This window comes from Aulonocara sp. 'chitande type north' Nkhata Bay, linkage group LG15 (genome assembly GCF_057382095.1).
Source record: "Aulonocara sp. 'chitande type north' Nkhata Bay isolate Kocher_YH1m ecotype deep benthic linkage group LG15, A_spYH_male_GT1.1, whole genome shotgun sequence".
NCBI lineage: Eukaryota > Metazoa > Chordata > Actinopteri > Cichliformes > Cichlidae > Aulonocara > Aulonocara sp. 'chitande type north' Nkhata Bay.
The window spans coordinates 25,302,085-25,322,282 of record NC_141358.1 but is presented as its reverse complement, the minus strand read 5'-3'; the positions used below and the strand labels follow the sequence as shown (position 1 = coordinate 25,322,282).

At 43.1% G+C, this 20,198-nt stretch overlaps 1 protein-coding gene across 5 annotated transcripts in view; it reads right to left on the bottom strand.

Moving 5' to 3' along the window:
* The window catches only part of LOC147313188 (unconventional myosin-VI), a 157,855-nt gene that overhangs the window by 69,228 nt on the left and 68,429 nt on the right, over window positions 1-20,198 (bottom strand). For all 5 annotated transcript variants that reach the window (XM_086265186.1, XM_086265188.1, XM_086265187.1 and 2 more), the window contains exons 13-20: window positions 16,706-16,863; window positions 16,364-16,455; window positions 14,386-14,458; window positions 10,343-10,470; window positions 9,067-9,162; window positions 8,623-8,793; window positions 2,110-2,148; window positions 1,786-1,879 (exon numbers count right to left, since the gene is read on the bottom strand). In XM_086265186.1, the coding sequence (XP_086121312.1) occupies window positions 1,786-1,879; window positions 2,110-2,148; window positions 8,623-8,793; window positions 9,067-9,162; window positions 10,343-10,470; window positions 14,386-14,458; window positions 16,364-16,455; window positions 16,706-16,863 (851 nt within the window). The remainder of the gene's footprint in view (window positions 1-1,785; window positions 1,880-2,109; window positions 2,149-8,622; window positions 8,794-9,066; window positions 9,163-10,342; window positions 10,471-14,385; window positions 14,459-16,363; window positions 16,456-16,705; window positions 16,864-20,198) is intronic.

Sequence of the window (20,198 nt, the reverse complement as noted above, 5' to 3'; positions counted from 1 at the left end):
AGCCATTTCCTTTACAGATGTGCAATAAAAAACAGCATCACTCACAGAAAACACTTTTTTTTTTAAACAACCACCTTCAGGAAAATCATTTTTTAATTTGATGGCAGTGAGATATGTTAAAGTGTGTAGCATCTCCGCGTTTTTTTACTAAACAGCCTATAAAAATCTTCCTGACTGTAAATCATGAGCTGGAGTTTAATGTACAGTATGGGAGCAGATCAAAGCTCCAAGGCACAGAGGGAAGAACAGGCCTCATACCTGCTTCATCCACGAGTGGCTTTTCCACAGGTGAGCTGGCATTTGTGGGGACGATCAGATCAACAGCAGCTCTAAAGAATTTCAGACGGTTTGTTTTCCTGATGCACTCTCCTGCTTGTATTACTGATGAAATCTGCAGGTCTGTGTAACCGAAACGAAGCTCAACCTGAAATCGTGTTCTCGGAGCACACCGGGCCAAAACAAACCTGACGAGCTCCTTAATTATGGAAAAAATTAGCACATTATTTTGGTTAGCAACTGTGTGTTACCTGACAAATATCATGCAGTGATCCTTCCAAGATGAGGGTCTCCTAATCACAACCTGATCACAGTCTGGCCAAAGGCGTATCACCTTTGCTTGATCCTGACCCAACAGTGGGCGGTTTGGGTGCGTTTGAGTTACAACACAAGACAGTGTGAGAGCTTTATTGTGGAGATAAAGACAGAGAGCTCACCTTCAGCAGTTTTGTCACTTTTTAAACTCACTTTGTTTTCCTTCTGTACAACTTTTAAACTCGTTTTTCAAATAATTCACAAACCTTGCTCTCACACCGTTAAACCCTTGTTATTTTCCCGCAGACTCGTCTGAAAAACATCCTTGTTTGTTGTAAAAGACGATGAGTCACTGCCTCCTTTTTGTCTCGCCCTCTCTCTCTGGTTAAATTTTTCCGTGTTTTTCTGAGATTTCGTGACATTTTGTTCTTATTTGCAGTCTCGGTGTCACCTGTAAAGGCGCTGCATGTTTTTTGTCAAGTAAACAATCAGCCGTCTTTGGACGTCAGACCTACGCACTGCTGTTTGAGGCACAGTTTATGGGAAAATCTCAAACCTCAGGCACACAGACAGTGCCAGAACATTAACTTTTACTAACAGAGAGCTAATGTGACACTTGTACTGTGAGGTTTTTGTGGGTGAAGAAAGAAAACTGTCCAAAACCATAACCGTTGTAATAATGTGCTGCCATTTATGAACTGCAGTTTTCAGGCCCCTGTTCTGTGGAACCAGCTTCCAGTTTTGATTCAGGAGACAGACACTAACTCTACCTTTAAGATTAGGCTTAAAGACTAAAGTGTATAGTTAGAGCTGGATCAGGTGACCTTGAATCCTCCCTTAGTTACGCTTCATTAGTTATTATTCATCTCTGTCTCTCATCCACAGCATGTCTTTGTCACATCTTCCTCCCTCACTGCAGATGGCCCCGCCCCTCCCCAAGTCTGGATCTGTCGGAGGTTTCTTCCTGTTAAAAGGGAGTTTTTCCTCCCCACTGTTGCCAAGTGCTTGTTCATAGCAGGGCATCTGATTCTTGGGGTTTCCTTTCTATTATTGTAGAGTCTTGCCTTACAATACAAAGTGTCTCGAGGAGACTGTTAAGTCTATTAAAAGTGTTCAAACACCAGAACAACGAGGCCCTGACATGTTTTGCTTCTTCAAAAAGACAGAATAGACAGGAAGTGATGTTAGAAGTGAAATGACCTCACTTCCTTCCAGGTGCAAACATTAAAATCAGAGTGTGCAGGAAACACTGACCAGAGCACTGCAGCTGGGAGAGGATCTGAGCTCCTTCAAACTGGTGACTGACCATCTTCAGGTTCGGCTTAATGCAGCGAATAAAACTGGAGCCCTGGAGGAGGAGGAGTTGGGGGGTAAAGAAACCAGAGCGGAGAAGATGAAACAAGTTATTACACCAACAGCATGATCCACAACCTACATCACAAATTCATGGCATTCATCATATCGGGCTCAGGACGTGATGCACGGCGCCGAGGGGGAGGGGAGGTGGGGACTGCGAGATGTACGGACAGGACGGCTCGCAACATCAATCATGTAAACAAAAGAGGAGCAAACACTGACCGTGCTGCGGAGCTTGTCCAGGAGAATATTCAGCTGGGTCTGCGGGAGACAGAGGAGGGAGACGCATCATCACTTTTATTCAAACAAACTGAGAAAACCTCAAGAGACAGGCAGACACACAATCGCCCGACATCCATCATGTGACTGCAAAACTGGGTACGGGTTATTCCACATCACATCCCAATATTTTCCCAGTCATAGGCCGTAAGAATGCACGAGGAGTCTGTTCAAAATTGCTCCTTTTAAATAATTTTTCCAGCATTTCTGAGCCCTCATAGCTTCACGAGGACAGGAGATCCACGTTAGAGAATATAGAGAATAGAGAATATAAACACGCTCAAGTCCTGCTACAAACTTCATTGTTAAAGCCAAAGTCTGGTTTCTCCACTGAACATCACTATCATGTGATGTATCACGATGCTACTGTGGATGTTGATCTGCTTTCTGATAATTGACTAAAGAAAGCGTCACAAAGTGCTTTTACTTCAAATTTCAGGGGTTACATGACCATGTGGGATAGGAGGTTGCACAGTTTTAGCGTGACAGTCATATCAGACCTTCCGTCCATAATTGGCTGGTTTAGGTGGGATGTACCGCCTGAACCTGCACCTTCCTCTGAAAGCTAGCAGCTGTGCATCTGCACAGAGACGAGTGCCGAGGAGATCAGATTTGGCTAACTGGGCTGCAAACAACATACAAAAATCCCTGAAAGCAGCACATTTGTCCATCTGCAGACTGCTGCTGCTGTTAGGGATAGTATGATTAAATAAAGTTGTTTTTTATGATTTTTACACATTGCTGTGCGCATTAAAGAGTTGGCACTCCGTGTAATGAAGGTCAGAAGCTTCATTCAGCACCATGACTGAATTGAATTATCGTGATTGACATGTAGAAGTTCTGAGGGTTTTGCAAAACATGCTTAGAACATCATGCTGGTTAAAAGTCAGGAGGATATTTTCTGGGCCTATGGAGTCCAAACAGAATGTCCCAAACTTAGATAATAAGTAGAATTGGTAGAATGACATTTATAGTCAAAGCTAGGCAGGGAGGCATCTTTTCTCTGTTTTTCCAGGAAGAGGAGCAGATACAAGGTAAAATTGTGATTGGAGAGAGAAGATGATTCGCAGGGAGACGGCAGGGCCGCCCTGTCTGCAGGCAGCGCTTCTGATACGGAACCAAAACCTTTGTAAATCTACATTATCAGCATATTTGTACCCAGTAAGCTGCTGGGTGCAGTTTCTGATCAGGTCTCTGCCTTTTCTTTAAAAAAATGTTTGTTCCAAACAACAGAGTTACAAATCAGCACAGAAATGGATTCAGAGAGGGGAAACTTCTCACTAATGCTTGCATTATTAAAGCTTCTTGTAGCTTTTCTTGATGTGACTGTGGACACGAGGAGCATCTGTGAATGTGAACATATGCAAATGTAAATGATGTATACTGATTAGGGGGTATAATGGAAGACAGATGAGTGCACAGTGAAGCCAAGCAAACAGTGACGGATTGTAAAGGACGGCCCGCTAACGGCAATTAACACCACAACAACGTCCTTGTTTGTCCACTAATGTGTTTGGCGGACACACAACGGCCAATCCAGGCTCGCAATGACGCCCTCGGCTGATGTGGCAAACACTGTCATATGCGAGCAGGAAGCTGTCTCGAAAACTAAATTTTTTCCTCACGCTTTCACAAACTGAGCACCACAATAACTACAGAAGAAGAAGCTCTGCAGGCTGGTGAGCCTGACCAGAGAAGCAGAGCAGGGCTGAGGAAGAGCACCAGATATTTATTTTTAAGCATTTTTAAGGTCATGTGATGCGGATGAGGACACATGACAAGGACAGGTAGGGTCAGAGTTTAGTGAAAGCATGGACCCATCTTGCCTTGTATCCACTGTTCAGACTGACGGTGATGCGATGGTGCAGGGACAGTTTCTTGACCCTTCATTATTTAAAACCCAACGCCTTTTTCTGAGACCCTGCTGGTTAAGTTTCGGAAGCATTGTATTAAAAATGCTTAAAAAATTATTTCGTCAAACTTTCTAAAAAGCCACTGCAGCACCTGTGCAAATTACGTTTAAGGCTGATTGGAAAATCATTAGTTTTGCAAGTTTTGGTGATATAATTAAGTAAAGACAAACTGCAGTGATGAAAAAGCTAACTCACCATGTCTCCCTTAAAGCCACGGCACAGGTAAGGCTAAAACAGGCACGACAGCTTGAAAGCCTTTCCATCCATCTGCTTACTGTAATTGCTTGTGGAATTAACACAGTCATATACTTGGAGATGCTCTAATAAAATGATGGACTTGGCCTTCGCCTCATCCATTTTCTCGTGAGAGGACGTATGAGAGTGTGTTACGGCTTACATAACTCCCTTTTATATGCAGCAGCCTACATGTGCTGACGAAAAGCAGCTGTGCGGAACAAAAAGCAGAAGAATGCACGGCCGGCCGGCCTCCGCTCCATTTAAAGGTTTAAATGTCTGTAAAGCATTTATGATGTTATTTACATCTCTCTCAGTCATGCTCATGCAAACAGACAAACAGCCGCTAATGCAATCTGACCCGGTCAGGTCTGCTGCTGCACGATGACTTTGTAATTCATAACAGAGGAGCATGCAGATGATTCGGAGGCAGGCAGGTGAATTATCAGCCATGTCTGGATGAGCCTTTGGAGCAGGACACCTTTGATATGATGTATTTGGTCACTGAAGTGGGGCAAAGCCACGGTGTCTGGTTATAATGAAAACCTGCACGGATCACAATCTCCCTTCATCGCTGCAGCTCCAGGAAGCAGCGTCTCCATCACCTCCACCGTCTCGGATTTATCACTGCTCATTTTCCCCACCCCGCTCGCCTCTGCACCCACGGCTCGCCTCCCGTCTGGGTCCTCCGGTACACCTTTTGAACCGTAATCATAGCTCGAATAGTGAGGGCTCAGGAAGGGGAGGAGGAGGAGAAGCGCCGGGATGAGGAAAACACAGAACACACTAACACACGTAATAACGACTAAATCCAGTCTGCACGGACTCGAGTTAAACCCTCTCGAACGACCGCGGGATGCTTTTGCTGGTGCAGTGGCAGACAAACATGACTTGTTCTTTGTTTTCCTGAAAGCATCAGTTTAGTTGATCTTCCACGCTGGACATTCACGGTTTTCAAACATTCTCCTCGTGCGTCACAGAAACAGTGCAGCCTGAGGCACATCCCCAAATCCAAAAGCAATAAACCCACAGGAAACACTGACCTTCATCGGACAGTTTCAGCTGGTCAGCTGACCTCACCTGGCTGAGAATATAATCCATGTGCACCAACAAATTTGATAAAAATGGCGCTACATTAGAAAAATGTCTGCTTCATGTAATTACCTTATCACATCTAAATTTGAAGTGTATATTTATCCTCACATACTTTTAAATTCGCTGCTGTTCTGTGACTCATTATGGTAGGAACTTTCCACATAGCCTCGTGATGGAGAGCCACAGTACTCAGCTGGACAGAAAACCAGTGGACCAATCCTGAAGAGTACTGGCCCAATTCAGTCAGCAGACTATGATTAAAAACACTTACTGTGAGGATGACTACAAATAAGAAGAGATGCCTGAGCCTACCAGGAATAACACCTGAAGCTGTTTTCTGACATATTTTATGCCTACTTATAAAACATAATGACTGGATGTGCAGCAGAAATCAGTGATTCGGTCTCTGTCTATGCAGCTACCCTTGGAAAAACCTGGAAACTGTTCTAATGGTTGTCAAACCATGTCTATGTTCATCTACACTGAGGTGTGAAAACTCGGCATTAAAGGTCGGGGGAAGGTCTTCAAAGGTCGTCTCCATGGGGTAAAGCATTAATATTGTAAAAAAGGGTCAACTTCATCCCAAACTATGATTGTTTTATAAACTTAAACAAACAGGAAGTGGAAATCAAACTTAAGATCAGTCTCATGCAAGACTCCTTACTCCTCCATACAAGGCTCATTGTAATGGCCGGCAGATTCTTTGGTACCGACTGTGCTTCATAATAATCCTTCATCACTTGAATCGTCACCACTTTTGGATAACTTATTAAGAATTTAGACAAACAGCTGCTGCTCAAATCCAAAGTATCCAGCCGACTCCACACCTCCCGTCTTATTGGTTTGTCATTAAAAAACAAGAAAACCGGCCACAGTGAACTCGTCCCTGTGCTCTTCAAAGCTAGAGCACTAAAATTCACTGATCATAACATTTTATTACAGAAACTAGAAGCTGTTAGTTAGAAGTTAGTTCCACAGGGCTCTCAACTAGGCCCAATACTTTTCTCATTATACATACATTCTTTGCTATGCAGATGACACGCAGTTTTACGAATCTGTGAAGAAGGATGACACAAATCATTGAAATAAACTACAGACATAAAGGCCTCAATCCGCTGTAATTTTCTACTTCAGAAAATTCAGAAAACAAATGATGTTTATTCTGCTTGGTCCTAAAAATGGCATTACGCTGACCTCCAGCAACACCGGGTGTGATTTCTGACAAGGACATGTCTATTAGCTTACAAATTAAATAACTAAGAACACCTTATTCAGCTAATGCTGAAAAACTATTTTATGCATTTATTACTTCGAGGCTGAACTATTGCATTTCATTATCAGGCTATTCTGAAAGCTGCCAAATGTAAATTAAACAGTGCAAACGACTCCAGACCTCCTTTCTCCTTAATTTGTCAGGAAATGGAAAGAAACGAGGCCCCTCGTGGAAATGAAACTCTTATCAGTCAATTGTTCCAATTAATTTTAAGCCTGGAAAAAATGCAGGGCGAGGTTAAAAATGGCCTCCAGTAAACACTTTTTCCCTCCTGCTGTTGTTTCAGACTTTTGCAACATAGGCCTGTTATGAATGTTGGAGGACCGGTTGATATAAATCACTGTCACTGTACACGTGAAAATTAATTTATTGTGTTCCCGCGTTTTTAATTTTAAAAAAAAGAAAAGAAACAAATCCTGTTTGTACTGGACACCTCGCTGCTCTCTGGCTTTGACCCTGTTAAATACACCTGGCCATCACTACCTCAGGTTATCTTTTCTCCATTAAATATATATATTTATATATTTTAGGAGGGATGATTGAGTGGAGCCAGGCGCTGTGGTTTTTGGCTCACCTTGCCTTTGGTTAGGTGACACATTAGAGCGCACATCAAGGTGAGAGGCTGAGCTGGATGAGTCACGATGGAGGAGAATAAAAATCCTCCGTTTATAACTCCAGCTGACAGCAAAGACGTTGCCATCTCTGTGCTCAGGGTGAAAGAGAGACACTCATCTGACTGTTTTTAGGTGAAAAATTATGTTCTTGATGAAGATTTCATACATTTACTTTGACTCTTTGTACCTACGGGACCTCGGAGGTGAGCCTGGGCGCTGTCGGCTTTATTATAACAATCAGTCAGACATGTATATAATGAGGCAGACTAAACATTTAGGAACTATTCTGCTTAATGGACTAGAGTAGAGTAGCTTTGCATGATTCACAGTTATCATCATCGTTATTTATGTTAAACTAGGCCTCTGTGCAGCCCCTCAGATTATCCTCTCACGATGATTTTAAAGCATTTAATTACCTTAAATTTTAAAATGACATTTTAGGACTTTTTAAGGATGAGTGGGAACCCTTGAATGAGCCTGCTGGCCTCTGGATTTGTGTATATCTCATCATCGCTTCATCGAGCAATGATGAGAATTTGCAGCTCAAACTCTGAAGCTCACGCTGTGCCTACTTAAGGTTGGGGATGAGTTCAGCGGGTAAGGAATAAAGGGAGCAGATTGTAGGATGAAAGTGGAGGGCGAGGAGAACAGCCGAGGTGAAAAGAGTGATTTCACATTGTTTGGGCATTTGAGCAGAAACACCTCCTAGGTGAGGTGAGGCGCTTCGGGCATGTCCATCTGAGAGTCCACGGGGCAGGTCCAGGAGATGCTGGAGAGAACACACTGAGGGTATTCTGTCAGCCCTAAAGGGCTTATTCGAGCGACCTGTACTCTCACACTCTTCAAATTAGGCCCGAGTTTTCCCAGCTCAACCAGTTAGGAGCTCCTTTTAGCCTCGGGGTGTTTTGTGTAAGCTGACAGAGGCCTGCATTTTTGATAGCTACATAACAGGTTTGCAACATTGCTTGTATCAGATCATCCTAAAATAAACATACAACAAGCATTTAGTAAAGAAGAAGTGTGAGTATGAACTGGCCGGGGCCCAAAGTGCCGCCTGAGCAGACTGGGCAATGAGCCGGGATCTGAGGGGATGACGTCTGGAGCACATCTTTAATTCAAGCCATTAATGAGGTGTAGCAGCTCTGTTTTATTTTTTGACAGACAGGACGTCTTCATCAGAGTCAGACGAGCCAGTGGTGGCAAAGACTTTTAATTAGACTCAGCCTGTTCTCCACAGAGCAGTACATGTCCTGGTGGTCATAAATATCTACAAGTATTTGTATCACACATCGCATGTTGGATTGGATCTTTTTTTTTTGCTGCTCACCTTAAACTTGTTGCCGACGCTGATGAAGCTGAGTTTTCCGGCCTTCTGCTTCACGTCTTTGCTGTTGTTGGAGTTCTCGAACAGCTCGCGGACGAAGCGATCCTTGGACTCGCTGACGAGACACTCCAGAGACATGTGCAGGGCGTCGTTGTTCTTCTCCACAAACTTGGTCTGAAGGAGAAACATTTCAGCGTGAACGGGGCGCTCGGTTCGAGTCTCTTCTTTTTGTTCCCGTTTCTGATACGCCTGCTTAACTGCAGAAGGAAAAATCTCTACACGATTTTATGACTTGAATCTCTCCGCAGCTACGCTCGGTATGTTTTTAAAACTCTCATCTCAATGATGGCACGCTTTCATGTTAAAAGTTGAGTTTTCTGCGGTCGAGTGATCAGAGAAAAGAAATGATTCATTTTGAAGACGCCGCAGTGTGTTCTGGTGACGCACCGTCTCGTAGCACACGGCTCCTGCAAAGTGCCTGATGATAAATCCTTCATCGTCCCTCACGTTCCTGTGGACGGTCAGCTTAGACTTCCTGGGTACCTGCAGGACACACACACACACACACCTGATCACGGGTGGAAACACACACACACACTAAAACTCTGCAGACTCAGCAGAGTTCATGCATGCTTCCCATTTACGATGGAAAACTAATTCCCAGTCCTGCCAATCACTCGCTGCTGGGAAGATTAAGATTTGATGCCAGTAATTTAACCGTCAGTGAGATCACCTCACTCTCAGGCTTCACGTCACTCCACTGAAACTCAAAACTTCAAGTCAATATCAAAAGTTCCCATTTTTTGTGTTTACCAATATCATCAATATTATCCAAATTATCAATAAAAGCTTTAAAATTAAGGAGCCATGGGAGAAGGTGAAGCTCCTTGTTGATAAGTTATTGTTTAATACTGCAGATAAAGTGCTCCTCGGCTAATAATCTTTAGTGGTGATAAATATCAGAGCAGTGAGTCCATCATCTCGTGTTCAGGCTGTAGTGCCACCACCTTTAAATGCAGTTGGTGATATCAGCTGTTCTGCTCTGCAGCATCACTGAACCCTGCGTGCAGGCACAGGTAACAGATTTGCACCTGCTGCAGGTCTTCAGACCCAGTCTAAACATTTACTCATCGAAACATGTCAATGTGAGAACGTGCAGCTTCTCACATTGCAGTCTTTGTCTTATAAAGTTTTTTGGCTGCTGTTTGGACAGAAGCAACAATTTCAGGACTCAGTTTGGCGACAGTCATTTTCACATTTACATATAAAGAACTAATTGTTGGGACACAAAATGAGGTGAACCACTTGGGTTTTCTATTAATTTAATAGATCTTTTAGCAGCTGGTAAATTTACAAAGCCGAAAACGAAACTAGAACTTCCTTTACCTGAGAGATAGGAGGAAAAAAAGCACTTTTTCTGCGTTTGTAATCTGTAGTCTCTCAGGTTTAATATCAGCCCACCCTGAATGCTGCCCAAGAGGCCAAAACAGGGAAAATAAGGTCTAAATAGGCCTTGCAGCAGATTATTTGGAGGAATGGGGTAAAACAAGAAGACTCAGACAAACATATAAATCAGCTCCAGTTTTTTCTGAGTCTAAAGATTAAGCTGAAATGATTCAGAGAGAATCTCCTGAGTAAATCAAACATTCCCTGAGTCCCATAAAATCCTCGCGTTAAAAGTGGCATGCTTCCCTGACTTTCCTTCCTTTGTGCGGTCACTTACAGTCAGGCGGAAGTGGTCCTTGTGTTTGTTGTGAACGGTGTCGGTAAAGTGCTGGTCACTGGGTTGAGGTAGACGGTTCTCTTCGTCCAGGATGTCCAGGATGCCGACCACCTTCGCCTCCACCAGGTCTGCGGGGAAAACCGTGACAAGCATGAGAAAAATAAACGCTGCGTGTCCTCTTAATGAAGCTGTGGCGGATCACCCCGAGGCTGACGGGCTACGCGACCGATTGAATCACGGAGGGTGCGATGTAGGCAAATTCAAATTAAAGTTTAATCGAATGGGAAGAGGTGTGGAGATTGTAACAGTTTCTCCTTGACCTGATCTGACTTGAAAGGTGATGGGGACCTAATTTACCAAATCATAATTATTATTATTATTATTGCATTAGTGCAGTTTAGTTCTCTCGGATGGTGCAGAAGTGATTTTTATTTTATTAGTTTAACATCAAATCCTTCTCACTATTAAAAGTCATTGACCCATTCTAAAGAGAAGAGCCACGGCTCAATTTAAGGACGTAATGAGCTTCAAGTTCCTGATGACGGAGACTGGGACACCCGAGGACTCACTGCTTACTTCCTGTTTTGTGCCGTGCACCAACTTTCGCTCCTTTCTCCTACAAAAGTATCAAAATCTAACGTGATGGAAGTTGGATGCACTTTTATTTCTGAAAGGTCCTGACATGGAAATGTTAAGTAAAAACCAGTTTCTCTGCATATTTAAGTCAAAAACAGTTGTACATATAAAAATACATGATTAAATCTCGTCATTGGCGAAGCCCTCTGTGTGACTATGAGAGATCAAAGCTGTGAGTTTTACAAAGACAGATTCTTTTTTTGAACCATCCTGGGTTGTGAGCATATCTGATCACACCAGGAGAGACGTGAACGGTTATTTAAACAATCAGAGAGAGCATAAAGATAAATGGAAGCTTCCTGTTACTATACAGAATATTACACAGCTGAACCTGGTGTTGTGGTATTGTTTTATTTCTGTATACTGAGGAAAAATGAACTCAAGTAATCCACCTGAAGAATATCAGTCTTTGTAAGGACATCTGTGAAGGTTCTCGGTCATCCTGGTCATGATTGTCTCAGGTGCTTGATCTGAAGGCAGCCGTTCTTAAAGATGTTCCACCGCTAATCCAAGAGACTCATGCAGGTCTCAGATATGTAACTTCTAAGGTGCAGTCAGGAGGTGGTCCTTAGAGTTTTTACGGCTCTCTATCATCACGTGAGCCGTTGGGGTCACGTGATGGCTCATGGTGTGAGCAGGTGTTGAATCTCTTGTGATGGGTTCTCAAGACTGTGTTATAGGAGGCTGACAGGTGGTGTCATAGGCCACCACTTTTGTTCAGTGATGGAGACAGATGGATTCCTTTACTCAAGAAGCTGAAGAGCCTAAAAAACAACTATTTAGGAAGCTCATTTTTAATATTTAACAGCTCCTCTAAAAAATAAGAAGCTGGAGAAAGAACCTTCCCTTTAAATGTTCTGAATTTGCTACAGATCCTACTTTCAAAATGTTATTTTAAAGATTATTTTAACAGAAAGAAGAAAATAAAGGAAGAAGGTGAGGTCTGCAGTGACCGACAACACGCCTGTGAAGGAAAAGCTGTCAGCGCTGAACAAACAGCCAGCAAACTGACAGAAAACTGAGGCGCAGGGGAGGAAGTTTACGTGGGATGACTGACTGATTCAGAGGATGACGTGGGGGATTGTTTAGAAGATATGATTACCTACCTACGTGAGCTTTAGCAGTCTTTTTCAGTAATGTTTCCTGACAGGAACTGACATGCTGCACAGTAGAGGCTCTTTGATGGAGACTCCTACTCACAAACTATTCAGCAAATGAAGGTCAGCAGAGCTTCGAGCAGCAAAAACCTCGGGAGGCATCCCGTCATCTGCCCCTCCATTGCTCAATCCGTCCACCTTCTCTCCATCACAGGAGACAACCAGCAACAAACGAAAGCGCACATGGCTGCACGAGTTAATAAAACCTGAATGAAGTGAAAGTAACGCTTCAAACAAACTTCTGTGACGTTAAAGAACTTTTTAATAGTTCCCACTCCTCCTCCTCCTGTTCGTTTCCATCTCCGCCTTGTTCTGTGTGCAGTCACGTGGCCGCTGCTTGTACAAATGTAATTTTCTGCTACATCAACTGTGGTTTTTACGTCCCCTGAACAAAGAGGAGCTTCTCCTTTTATAACACGCAACGGGAATCCAAACCAGCAAACAAACAACCGCGTTTTGGTAAGCTACGAGCCAGCGAGCACAGCCAGCCTCCCGCCTCCCTGCAGCTCGCTCTGCTGTAGTTAAACATCTCATACTGAAAGCACAGAAAGCATCATTAACCTCCTTCCCCTTAGATTGCCCTGTCACATCAGTCTCCCTCCATGTTTGTGAACTATTAAGACACATTTCAGTCAGGACGGGAGTTCACAGGCGTGGGGGCTTCGTCGTTCGTCCTCTTTGCGGTCTTTGAAGCGCCACCGAGGCTCGGAGGTCAAAGTGAAGAGAGGCAGCTCTCCTAAAAGTGAGGATGATGAGCACTGAGGTGGATAATGAGCAGCTTTTACAGGACACACTTACATATAGGGCTGACATATAAATACAAAGCTCTTTTTCTTTCGTATACAATAAAATTTCATGAGGCCTAGCTCTCCTTTAATACGGCACACTGCAAATAGACTATTTCATTTTTAGGCGACACCTTTGAACTAGAGCTGTCTTTTTCAGTCTGATGTACCCAGTGGACATCAACACATCCCCATAGACTGTATAATAACGACGGGCACAGCCATCTTTGAAGCAGTGCTATTTTTGCATGGGAGTTAGCTAACCCCCCCTCAATTAATCAGAACCTAATTAGTTCTGATTGGATCTCGTTTCCCCGAAAGGTTTTCATCTCATTTTTATTCGTTGACAGAAGTTTCAGTACGTCATGGTTTTCGTCCTCATGTATTAGATTTTATTTAGCTATTGTGTTTTTGCCTGAAAGAAATGACTGTTGATGAAACCTATGATGAAAATCAATGAAATGAACACTGTCTGGAAGTCAGCTATTTATTTTGGATCTGAACTCTAAGGATTTTAGGCATTGATGTGTTGGCTCCTGAAATGACCACATTTAAATCAGAGGGCGGAGTGAGAGGTTATCGCTTGGTTAGCGAGCGGCATTCATAAACTGTATTGGACGCAGCACACAAAGATTCCCCGATATCCACAGACACTGTAAACGTGCTTATTTCAGCCTTATAGTTGGACATTTCAACGTTAAGAGTCTAATGGGGATTCATTCACTTCAGCCTCGAGGTTGCTTCTCGCAATAAAGTGCTGCACAAAGTGTTAAAAACTCAGCCAGCATTCGGTCTCAGAGCACTTACTCTCAGGAAGAGATTTTAACGGGTTTATTACACTTTATTTGTGTGAGATGAAATTTTATAGTAACAGCTCGAGAAGTGAAAACAGCTGGATGAGTCTGTGTTTCTTTAGGAATATTTAAAAAATATAGCTCTAAATATTAATATAATAAACCACACAAAAGATAAGATGTAGCACTGATCAGAGGATCAGAAGGAAATCTTGCTTTGTGAACTAAAACAACAAACTCTCCACATTAACGGCAAAACTTTGTGTGAAAGCCGCAGGTGGGATTTTTAAAGATGCATTACTCTGCGTGCGCTGAAGGTTTAGTATCAAACCAAAGGGATTTACTTCCTCATCAGCTCTTTAACTCTTGCACTGGTTGTTCCAGAGCAGAAAAGGGGGGAAGCTGATCAAATCCCCTCCACACATTCATGCACCATCTAGATATTTAAAGAGGAATTTGAACTGCTTTTTGCACCTTTGTTGGGTATCTGAGGTGCACAGTTGGAGTAGGGAATTTTTCACATTATGCTCTATGCACTAATAAAAGGAGTGGTGTAAAAAGAGAACAAATATCAAACCCCTCTGCAGAGAATTTCATCGGCACAGAGGAGTGACTGCAGCTGCTCTGAATGCACAATCACACGAGCTGAGCGAGGAGTGGCGTCTTCATACCTATGCAGTCCTGATTGTCGACGTAGTGAACCTCGTTGACTCCCAGCCCCTCCCGCTGGTACAGCTCTTGCTCCTGGAATGCAACAGAGAAACTTCTAATGAGAAATCATAACGGTATTCACGGCATGCCCGGCGTTCGTCTAATGAGGGCAGGGACGGCTCGGAGGTTCTGCCTGGGGGGCATTCAAGCTCTCTAACAAGTGGCGCTTAGGCCAGGCTTTTTGCTATTACACTTTCATGCAAAAATGAGCATCTAAAGGTGATGGGGCTTTTCATGCTGCAGACAGATGTTTGGGCAAACGAGGAGTTTTAAAGGTAAGAAACAGACAGCCGCTGTTAGAACACAGTCGAGGGAAAGTCAAACACAATCCAGTATTTAATGTGGCCCTTCTCTGAGGTCTGCGGTTTACAGACAGAGCAGATGATTCAATTACGGCACTGATCCAAAACTCTGGATTCTGCGAGTGAACTATGATTACACAACAGTCTGACAGAGGGACCTCAGGGTCTTCAACTAAACAGCATTTCTTTTGTTGGAAACAGCTCCCGACGACAATAAACCCATTAAGGAGGCTGTGGCTTTCCAAGGTCAGCAAACGCTGTGTGTTGGCGGAGGTCTGAGCGCTCGAGTTCCTTCTCCTTTATTATAAGACCACCTTCAAAGAGAGCGTTGTTATTTTCCCCACACAGAAACGCAGCTTTTCACAGACTTGGACGCCGTCAGTCTCCGTGCCACCTGTTGCTAATGACTGTTTGGGTGCTGATAGAAGTGGCAAGTGAAGAGTTTCATCTGAACTTGAGAGGATGTCAAGTGAAAGAAAAGAAACAACTTCTGTTCCAAGAAGAAGTTTACTAAAATCAGCACGAAACTTCCCACCTTTCAATGCTGAGCTTTGTTAGTAGCGCAGACAACACACCGGTCTGCTGTGGCGAGACGAGCCTAAAGGCTGGTCCTTCTACGAAGTGTGTTCACAAAAGTTCAGGACTTTTGTCGATGACTCAAAAATGACAAATCAACTTTAAGGATCTCCTAACTTTCAAGGAGAGCTGTCAAATCTGTCATAGCGGCCGTGCTGATAATGGGCCAGAAAAACCACCAAAAGATGGTCTTAAACGAGGACCACCAGTCCTCTTCAGCAGATCGTCTTCCCTTAAATGTCCTTCACTTCCTGTGGAGTCTAAAGAGCGCCATTTTGACATAGTGGATGAGGTCTTGAACACTCTGCAGTGGAACAGGTACAAAGGGAAATAAAAGGACACAAAATGGTCCAGCAATGCACAAGAAGATGATCCTGAAGGGATCATCAGCCAGATTTATATCTTAGTAAGGTTTCTGACTTTTACAGATTTTTAATTCTGAAGCTTAGAAAAAGCAACAGATATACTTTTCCACCTTAAATGAGAGTCTAGCTCACATTTAAGGTGTTAACATCTCTACGCTGAGAGAACAGCGCAGGTAAAGGTCCGTCCGTATCGGAGGTAAATTCCTGCTGGATGCTACATGCTTCAGAAAAGCTCCAGAGAACGCAGGGAACGGGAGTCTCTCCAGAGATCATGTGAGGATCTGATGTAAGTAGTGTGAAAGGCTCAGCCATGGAGCCAGGTTGAGGGTATTTGGGCATGTGTCTGCTTAAAGTGCAAATAAAAGGTAGAACTTAGTTGAACGGATGGAAAAGTTTTCTGACATAAACAGCAATAAACCTGAAGCACACTTTCACATTAAAATAAAACCTATTACAATAAAATTCATGTTTTGCAGAGATGAAAATTTAAACTTCATGTTCAGACTTTTGGAAAATGAAAACTTTGCAACCTGCAATTTGAAAATGTGGCATCTAGTCTCAGAAAAGAATTGCCTGCAATAAGAAAAACACTTAAAGTTTAAATGGAGAGTCCTCCACAGATGTCTGCTTTGATTTGACGGTGTTTGCCGGCGGAGGTGAGATGGTGCAGGGTTTTACTTTCAAACAGTTCTCACCTCTTTCAGGATCCGCTCGTTGAAGAACTGCTGCAGCTTCTCGTTACAGTAGTTGATGCAGAATTGCTCGAAGCTGTTGTGCTCAAAGTACTCTGCAAATATATTCGTTACACAATGTGTGTCAGAGCAAAGTGGACTATTACAGGATCTTTTCTGAGGTGATGTGAGCTTTCAAAACGTGCATTACTTCTTTTTTGTCTCCTTGGAAAAAATGTTATCAAACCAACCAACAGGTTTTTTTCCCCTTAAAACCATCAAACAAACATTTCTTAGTTTTAAAAACACGTTATCTATAAAAACCTTGAAATTCTGATGTTTTTTTGTTATTATTGTGATACTGACCAAAGCCAGCGATGTCCAGGACGCCGATGAAGTTGGCGGAGGAGTCGAAGGGGAAGCACTGGTTGACTCTGGTCACCACGTGGTCAAACAGACGGCTGTACACGGCCTTTGCCAAAGCGTCCCGGGCGTTGTTGGCCTGCTCGACTTTGAGTGGCACTCTGGGAAAGACACAAAGATAACAGGTTTAAATAAATCAGAGATTTTAGGTTTTATTTTCACTTACAGATGGTCAAATAGGGAGAAAGTGTAAAAGTTAAACCATGTGCTCAGGCTTCCACTTTCAAAAGCAAATTCTTGTTCCACAGAAAGATCCCAGCAGGGACACTCGGACACAGCAACCTCTTCTCTCTCCCAGGTCATCATATAATGCTCAGGCAGCTATAAATGCTCAATACCCAGTGCTGCTGGCTTTAACTCCCCTTTTACTGGTTTTCTGCTCCAGGCATGCAACTCCAGGATTTAAAAACACTGAGCTTACAGCCCAAAACAACAAATCTGCCACGTCTAGATAAAGTGTAACGTGTGCTTACACACCTGCAGATAAATGCTGGGTTTAAATGAACCGGGCTAGCTGGACCTTCCAAGCAGGTAATTGTGTTATTGACAGCTGCAAAGAAAGAGGGATTGGGTGGGAGGCAGTGGCCATAAAACGGCGACAGAAACCATAACTGGCAGCGAGCTCTGTGGAGGTACATTGTAATTGCTTCAGACTGAGTGCAGACAAAAGGAGTGACCTGATGGCAGAGGCTGGAGAAAATACACCGCATTAATCTGCTGCTGGGGCCGAGTTTGTGAGCCGGCTTTACTTCTGGACTTTACTTCAGCACGACTGCAGTGCACTCAAGGACACGCTGGGAAATAACTCCACACGAGTGGCACTCAGACGACCAAAGCTTCCAATAACGACTCCCAAAGTCCTCCTCCCTCCCTCGGCGGCAAATTATCTCCTCTGCACATACCTGTATAAGCCACACATGATATCAGGGGAGTTGTGATCCCTGCAGGTGGCTCGGTTGGTATTTTTCTAATATATTATGCTGCAGGATGACCTGAGCCAAGGGCAGACCTAATAAAGCTGCATTTCCAGTCTATTTGCATACATGAAAACATACAGTGAAGCGCTACACATTTAGATTTTAGGCATCGTGAATTTATTCTCCAGCATGTGCATAAACATACGTCTTTGCTCATATAGATTTCTCTTACCAATTAAAGCAGTTATTTTCACCAATTGAGATCACCTTCAGCTACATTCTCACACTTAGAATTCATTAAAACTTTATTATTAATAATAACAATAAATTACTGCTTTAAGAGAGTGGTAAACAGGAGCTGCAGCTTCTCTCTGGAGTCATTTTAAAAGTGGTGCAGCCCATTAAGAGGAGCCGTTTGCTCAGTCATTACCATCTCAGTTAGAACAAGGAGTCCTGCAGCAGATGGTCCGACCGCCCCCACAGAGATCGATCAGCTATATTACCCAAGATGCTTCAAACCACCAACCTACCTGCTAAGTTTCTTAGAATTTAATGGTACAGAAGACGTCCTTATTTTAAAGCTTTTGCCTCTTTACTGCACTTTGAGTAAAAAGCAGATGTTTTTTGTTTTGAAGGCACATCTCAGGCGTCCTTTGGAGGCGTCAAATTAATAAAACATTACGAACTCTGCGTTTTTTAACCTCAGTGTTGTGAAGCAGTGTATTTTAACCCAAACTGTGACCGTTTTCTTAACCCTAACCACCACACAGTTTACCAGGGAGTGGAAGTGAAAGTAAACACGGATCCATTCTGGGGCCTTTATTGTTTCTGTTACATCTGCTCCCTCTTCACCACATTTTGAGCACTTCTAAGGACATTTTTGTTCACCGCTATGCAGACGACATACAGTTATATATCTCTAACTCTTTGTTTCCAAGCTACAGGGTTTGCACAGGTCCTTAAACTCTATTAACAGTTAGTTTGCTGATAACTGTTTCCAATTTAATGAAGAGAAAACAGGCCTTGTTTGTGCCCCTTGCTATATTTACTAAAACGTCTATCGGGAAAGTGACTCAGGTTTCACTTTAGAGATTCACATTAAATCTCTGGTTTGCTTTTTCTTTTTTTTTACTTATGTATTTTTTACTTATGTATTGCATGTATAGAAATAGGATTATTCTAATTCCTTTTTCACTTTTCTCACCATTTTCAGAACAACCTAAGCTGCTCTGTGCTGCAGATACAAGATTTTAAAAACCCAGAAGCTCCTGTGACTGCAATCAACTCTCAAAATTAAGCATCGGAAAGATAAAAATGATATGCTTTCCATTATATGTGACAGCTTAGCCTTCGCAGAGTTAACACTTTTAACAAGTGAGGTTCAAAATTAAATGTAAATATAACCCGAGTTGCACTTCAGAATGTAACGCAAAGTGTTTTAGCACTTAGCCAAAGTTACAGCCACAGAGGGGACCTTAAAATCGGACTCATCGCCTATAACCTGTCCTGGAGCTCCTCTCCTTCACGCTTGCCCTCTCTCCATGTTAAATTCATGGCGCCGGGGCACCGCAGCCGGAGGTTCTAACACTGCAGAGAGCCCTGCTCATTTAAAAACCAAGAGGTCTAAATGTCAGGGCAACATAATGTCAGAACACTAATCGTACAAGCAGCCTAATATGTATTCCCTGTGAGCCTCGGTGCTGAGAATGTGTTTCTTCCTCTTCTCTCTCGGTGTAATTACTGATGTCGCCTTGTGTAGAAACTCTGTGCTCTGAAGACGCCTGCTGGCTTGCAGCTGCTCCTCGGCCCCGTCCTCAAAGACACCACATGCGCAAGAAGATTGCTTTTAAATCAGACTTCTGAGCCAAAAAAAGCAGCACTCACATATGAAAGAGAGGGCACTACACCGCCACTCATGTAGACACATTCACACGGAGCATTCACCGGCTAAACTTGAAAACCCAGCTTTTCCTCTGTTTTACTGCCCCTCAGGCACACTGAGATACAAATCAGAACTTTTCTGACAGCCATAACAACAACTTTTATGATACCCGAAGAAAAAGACTCCTTCTTAGCATGATTTACAACACTGCACCGAATGCCCATTGCAGCAGGTGGCTAGCTTGTTTGCATTTATATACTTATGTGCAGACGGGGCTCTCACAGCTGTCGAGTACGTACACGAGTGTCATTCGCATTCATCATACAGGTGCGATGGATGGAGGGAAAGATTGCATATTTTGGTTGTAAGAAATCCACTTTGGTCGAGTGGATAAACACTTTTTCTTGTCTGAAAATAAGTTTTAATTAACAGACACAACACATGGTTAAAAGCAGCCTTAGGTTAGGGCACAATTGACACAAGTACAGATTTAAGATGTAAGACTGTAAGACTGAAGCTTTAGTTTAAGTTTGGCTTTAGCAACAACAAAAAACTGATACACTGGCAGAGGAAACAAGCACAAAGGCCCTACGAGGTACATGGTGACATCTGGGAATAGTACGAACCGAACTTTCTG